The sequence below is a fragment of the Nicotiana sylvestris genome, chromosome 1 (genome assembly GCF_000393655.2).
Source record: "Nicotiana sylvestris chromosome 1, ASM39365v2, whole genome shotgun sequence".
Taxonomy (NCBI): domain Eukaryota; kingdom Viridiplantae; phylum Streptophyta; class Magnoliopsida; order Solanales; family Solanaceae; genus Nicotiana; species Nicotiana sylvestris.
Genome location: NC_091057.1, coordinates 173,845,637 through 173,852,253, shown reverse-complemented (window position 1 = coordinate 173,852,253; position 6,617 = coordinate 173,845,637). Strand labels below are relative to the sequence as shown.

Here is a 6,617-nt window from a genome sequence, read left to right as displayed (position 1 = left end):
CGAACAATCCACCCCTTTCTCCTCTCAGGGTCCTAGTTCTTCTGGTAACAATATGGGTAGAATTGAAATGATGTTCGAGTAGATAATGAAGAGGAATGCGAATTCGGATGCACAGTTAGCTTCTCACAACACCTCTATCCAAAACTTGGAGGTGCAATTAGGCCAAATCTCTCAGTCATTGAATACTCGTCCGAAGGGTGCTCTACCAAGTGATATGTTTGTGAACCCGAAGGGTGAAAATAAAAATCATGTGATGGCGGTTACAACAAGAAGTGCGAGAGGTGGTGATGTGAATGCCTCAAAGCAAAAGCAAGTTGTGGATGCAGATGTTGAGTTGTGGGATGATGATGTACCTTTGATTGTTGAAGGTGTGGTTGAAGAGAATATGAACAATGATGTGAGGATTGATATTGGTGAGTCCGAGGTAGAAACCCAAGATGCCGTGAACCCGTCTAGGGAATACGTGATTGACATGCCGAGCTAGTTGTACCAAAAGCCAAGGCTCCTTTACCAAGGCCACCTCCACCTTATCCTTAGAGGCTCGCAAAGCAAAAAAATGATAATCAGTTTAAAAAGTTCATTGACATGATGAAGAGCTTATCTATTAATGTGCCATTGGTAGATGCACTTGAACAAATGCCGGGCCATGCGAAATTCATGAAAGACTTGGTCACAAAGAAGCATTCTATGAACTGTGAAACTATAAAAATGACTCACCAAGTTAGTGCTATAGTGCATTCAATGGCCCCGAAGCTTGAAGATCCCGGTGCCTTCACCATTCCTCGCACCATTGGAAGTGCGGATTTTGCCAAAGCTCTTTGTGACTTGGGAGCTAGTATCAATTTGATGCCCTACTCGGTTTTCAAAACTTTGGGTATTGGGCAACCTAGGCCAACTTCAATGAGACTTCAAATGGCGGATAGATCGATGAAGCGAACTTTGGGTATTATTGATGATGTTCTTGTTCGGACGGACAAATTCATATTGCCGGCCGACTTTGTGATTTTGGATTGTGAGGTGGACTATAAGGTTCCTATTATCTTGGACAGACCTTTCCTTGCAACGGGAAAGGCATTGGTTGATGTTAAAGCGGGTGAGCTCACTTTCCGAGTGGGAGATGAAAAAGTCGTTTTCCACGTTTGCAAATCTATGAAGCAGCCCAATAGCACCGAGGTGTGCTCATTTGTAAACCTTGTCATAACTGTGATTGTGGATGATACCAGTGCTATGATCAACATGAAAAATCCTCTTGAAGCAGTGCTCTTGAACATGAATGTCAATGATGATGCTAGTAGAGTGGAGTGCATGAATGCCCTACATGGGATGGGCTCTTATTCGTACGAGCCGAGGAAGCTATCTTTGGATCTTGAAAACCGGAAAACTCCACCAACAAAGCCATCAATTGAGGAGCCACCGGTGTTGGAGTTAAAACCACTTCCTCCATACCTCAGGTATGAATTCTTGGGTTCAAATTCTACTTTACCAGTTATTCTTTCTTCTTGCCTTACTAACATGCAGGTTGAGGCCACTTTGGCAGTGCTTCAAAAGCGAAAAAGGGCAATTGGATGGACTCTAGTGACATTCGGGGAATAAGCCCCGCATTTTGCATGCACAAAATAATCTTGGAGGAGGATGCAAAACCTTCCTTGGAGCATCAAATAAGATTAAATGAGGCGATACAAGAAGTGGTGAAGAAATAGGTTATCAAGTGGTTAGATGCCGGTGTGGTTTATCCTATTTCTGACAGTTCTTGGACTTCTCCGGTGCAATGTGTGCCGAAGAAGGGTGGTATGACGTGGTGACAAATGACAACAATGAACTCATTCCTACTCGCACGGTCACTGGGTGGAGAGTATGTATGGATTACCGGAAGCTAAACAAGGTGACCCGAAAAGACCATTTCCCATTGCCATTCCTTGACCAAATGCTAGATCGTCTTACGTGGCGTGCTTTCTATTGCTTTTTGGACGGTTACTCGGGGTACAATAAAATTTTAATTGCCCCAGAGGACCAAGAGAAGACAACTCTTACATGTCCTTATGGCACATTCGCTTTCTCTCGAATGCCGTTCGGATTGTGTAATGCTCCGGCGACCTTCCAACGTTGCATGATGGCTATTTTTACTGACATGGTGGAAGATATCTTGGAGGTTTTCATGGATGATTTCAGCGTGGTTGGGGATTCTTTTGATGAGTGTCTGAAAAATTTGGATAGAGTATTGGCCCGGTGTGAAGACACCAACCATGTTCTCAATTGGGAAAAGTGCCATTTCATGGTAGAAGAGGGTATAGTGTTGGGTCACAAAATCTCAAAGCGGGGAATTGAAGTTGATAAAGCCAAGATAGAGGTGATTTTGAGGCTTCCTCCCCTTACTTCTGTCAAAGGGGTGAGGAGTTTCCTTGGGCACGCGGGTTTTTATCGGAGGTTCATAAAAGATATTTCCAAAGTGGTACACCCTTTATGCAAGTTTCTAGAGAAAGATGCAAAGTTCTTGTTCGATGAGAGTTGTATGCAAGTATTCGAGCTTCTCAAGCTCAAGTTGACTTCTACCCCCATCATTACCGCACCAAATTGGAGCTTGCCTTTCGGGCTCATGTGCGATGCTAGTGACATTGCGGTTGGGGATGTTTTGGGACAAAGGATCAATAAGATGTTTCATCCCGTGTACTATGCAAGCAAGACCATGAATGAGGCTCAAAGGAACTACACAGTCACCGAGAAAGAATTGTTGGCTATTGTATTTGCTATGGAAAAATTCTAACCCTACCTTATGGGGGCCAAAGTTATAGTGCACACCGATCATGCTACCCTTAGGTATTTGATGACCAAGAAAGACTCCAAGGAGAGATTGATGAGATGGGTGTTACTTCTTTAAGAGTTTGATCTAGAAATTGTTGACCGGAAAGGTAGTGAGAATCAAGTGGCGGACCACTTGTCCCGTTTGGAGGAGGAGGGGAGCCTTTGTGACGGACTTGAGATCAATGATTCATTTCCCGACGAACAACTCCTTGCGGTGTCAATGAAGGATATGCCATGGTTTGCCGATGTTGCCAATTACCTTGTGACCGGAATAATCCCGCGTGAGCTCTCTTCTAACCAAAGGAAGAAGCTCAAGCGGGATAGTTTGGATTTCTATTGGGATGAGCCATACTTGTTCAAGATTTGTACGGATGGTGTGATTTGTAGATATGTCCCGGAGGAAGAACAATTGAGTATCTTAGAGGCTTGCCATTCTTCACCCTATGGTGGCCATCATGGTGGGGTGAGGACCGCCTCGAAAGTCCTTAGTTGTGGATTCTATTGGCCCACCTTGTTCAAAGATGCGGGCAATTTGGTGAAGAGGTGTGATGAATGCCAAAGTGCGGGCGGAATTTCAAAAAGAGATAAGATGCCTCTCAATACGATTCTAGAAGTGGATATCTTTGATGTTTGGGGCATCGATTTCATGGGTCCTTTTGTTAGCTCTTGTGGGAATACCTACATTGTCGTGGTGGTTGATTATGTCTCAAAATGGGTTGAAGCCGTGGCTTTGCCTAATAATGAAACCCGGAGTGTTGTTGCATTTCTTAAAAAGAGCATCTTCACAAGGTTTGGCACTCCTCATGCGATTATTAGTGATGGGGGGTCTCATTTTTGCAACAAGGCTTTCGATACGTTGCTTTCCAAGTACGGTGTCAATCATAAGGTTTCTACCCCCTATCATCCTCAAGCTAGTGGTCAAGTGGAAGTCTCCAATATAGAAATTAAGAGCATCTTGTCAAAAACCGTTAATGCTAATAAGACCGATTGGTTGAAAAAGTTGGATGACGCTCTATGGGCTTATTGGACGGCTTACAAAACTCCGATTGGTATGTCTATGTATCGGTTGGTGCTTGGAAAAGCTTGTCATCTTCCGGTCGAGTTAGAGCACAAGGCCATGTGGGCTTTGAGGAAGTTGAACTTGGAATGGGATATTGCGACAAATCTTTGTGTTGAACAATTCAATGAGCTCGATGAGTTTAGATTCCATGCCTACTCAAGTTCATCCTTGTATAAGGACAAAATGAAGTACCTTCACGACAAATATGCTCGGGGTAAGGAGTTCAAGGTTGGAGATATGGTTCTCTTGTTCAATTTCCGGTTACGTCTGTTTCTGGGTAAGCTCAAATCAAAGTGGAGTGGGCTATTTGAAGTTGTGTTCGTGACCCCATTTGGTGCTCTTGATCTAAGGAATAAAAATGGTGAAGTTTTCAGAGTTAATGGGCACCGGGTCAAGCATTATCTTGGAAAATTTGATGACAACCACGTGGTGGCACTTCTTCATCTAAAGTGATGTGCTGGTAACATGCGTCGTGCCGCGACATTAAATCAGGCGCTTCTTGGGAGGCAACCCATGTCTTTTTCTTCTTGTTCTTTGATTTTCTTTGTAGTGTAGGACTGATTTTTGAGCTAATTGGTTGTGAGATGTTGCAGGGACTATGTTGATACAGTGCAAAACATTTTGGAAAAATTGACCAGTCTCTGAAGTTGCCAGTGCGGCCGCATTGAACTTTGTACGGTCCGCACTGGTGAAGGCCAAGTGAGGTACTTTCTGAAGTTTGCCACCGCGGCCGCATCCTATTTAGTGAGGACCCCGGTGGACCTCTGCGGCCGCGGTCTGTTTTGTGCGGACCGCAGAGGTTGCCTTCTCAGATATCTTCTAAACAAACCCAGCGCGGTCCGCGGTCCGTTTTGTGCGGCCCGCGCTGGTAGGTAAGGCTGGGTCCCACATGCTCTTCTATTAATTGACCACAGGGGTCACCATTTACCCTTTTTTAAAAATTGACTCTCAAAGACCTAAAATTACTGTTTATCTTCCCTACTGTGATTCTTTCTTAGAGTGATTATCTGCATTTTTTATCCACATCTGGTAACATTTCAACCATTTCTTTGTGCTTAATTTTTTAAATTCGTTTTTATTTCACTACCATTAGCTTGCAACTTCTTCTTCTTCTCGTATTTCTATATGTGTCAGCGTAGGTAGCTTAAATGTAGTCTTTTTTGTGTGTGCCTGAGAGGTATAATGAACGGGGTAAACTGAGTAGGGGCCCTAACTAGGTTGGAACTGAACAAAAATGCAAGACCAAGAACCCTAACTCAGTGCCTTGACCAAGCACCCACCGCGGACCGCGGTCGTTTTTGTGTGGTCCACGGTGCTTTGACGCGGTCCGCGGCACCACTTTGTGCGGACCGTGGTGAGGATTTTTCAGGAATTGACCTCTTACCTAGCGCGACCACATTGCATTCTGTGCGGTCCGCGCTGGCCCGCCGCGGCCACGGTGCTACTTTGTGCGGGCCGCGGTGGTTGGATTCAGAGAGGTGGTGTTATATACCTTGCCTCAATGCGGACCGCGATTGCCTTTATGCGGTCCGTGGTGCCCCTAGTGCGACCACACTCCTTTTTGTGCGGGCCGCGGTGCACTATTTCTGCAATATGTTCTACAGCTTGTGGTTTCTATTCTGCAATTCATTCTCCACAACTGATTCACTGCCTATGCTGATACTAACAAAGCTAGATGTTTGTGCTTGCAGATAATGGTTAAACAACGAGGCAAAGGCTCGAAACAACCTGGCCAAGGTGATTCTTCCTGGGGAGGGAAGCAAAGGATGGTAAAACTCACTCCCCAGGCTAGAAAAAACATAAAAGACATGAGGAAAGCAATCAAAGCGGCTGACAGAGCAATTGACAACTCGGGGAGTGAGTACGAGCCCTCCCGGGAGATCTCTTCAGATTCAGTCCCACTATACATCCCGTATCCGTAGAGATCCATACATAAAGAAACTCCTGCCTCTTTCCCCGATTCTCAAGCTTCAATCAACATTTCTTCTGGGTCGTCTGAGGGCTCAGCGGCAGGTAGTGGGGATGAATACTCTACCTCTCCCACAACGTCAATATCTGGAGAAGGTGCTAGGGGTGATGAGGGAGATGGGGAGTTACCTGGGGGTGGTGTGCCTCAGTTTGGGGGTGTTGACCGGACTAGAAATCCCGCTGTTTGGGAAGATAGATTCGTCAGCCAGGTGGCATTCCACAAGTGTAGGGAATGGTGGCCGACACGAAAGTTGACTTTTGAAAGGAGCTTCATTGACAAAGACCTTCTACCTATACACCCCAATGTACATAGACAGTTTCGAGCTCGAGTGGGTTGGGAGCACTTCAAAGATAATTGTGTGAAGGCGAATGAGCATATGGTCAAGGAATTTTATAGCAATGTGGCCCATATCTTTAAGGGCACTAAAGTGACCAAAGTGCGAAACAAAAATGTGGTATTTACCGGGAAGGCACTAAATGAATACTTGGGGTTCAATGAAGAAGATGAGTCCCTTTACAATGAGAAGTTGGCAATGGGCGAGGAGGTTCGTCCGTGGTTAGCTTCATACCTGGCAATCCCGGGTACGGTTCCGGAGTGGTTGCAAGCAGGGGCCAAAATACTTCGGAGAACCTTTAACTTTGAGGCTAGAGGGTGGTTGACTTTTGTGTGTAGTCGGCTCGACCCCACTACCCATGATCAGACTATTCCACTTGCTCGGGTTGTTCTTGTTGCATCTATTATGGTGGGATACCCTATCAACGTGGGCAATGTGATGTCCCACATCATTTC

At 45.3% G+C, this 6,617-nt stretch overlaps 1 protein-coding gene across 1 annotated transcript; it reads left to right on the top strand.

Annotated features, from left to right (window-relative positions):
- Positions 1-708: 708 nt before the first annotated feature.
- LOC138877097 (uncharacterized) lies at positions 709-5,554 on the top strand. Its single transcript, XM_070156613.1, has 4 exons — positions 709-999; positions 1,159-1,416; positions 3,686-4,047; positions 5,551-5,554. The coding sequence occupies exons 1-4, from the start codon at positions 709-711 to the stop codon at positions 5,552-5,554; spliced, it is 915 nt and encodes a 304-aa protein (XP_070012714.1).
- Positions 5,555-6,617: the final 1,063 nt, after the last annotated feature.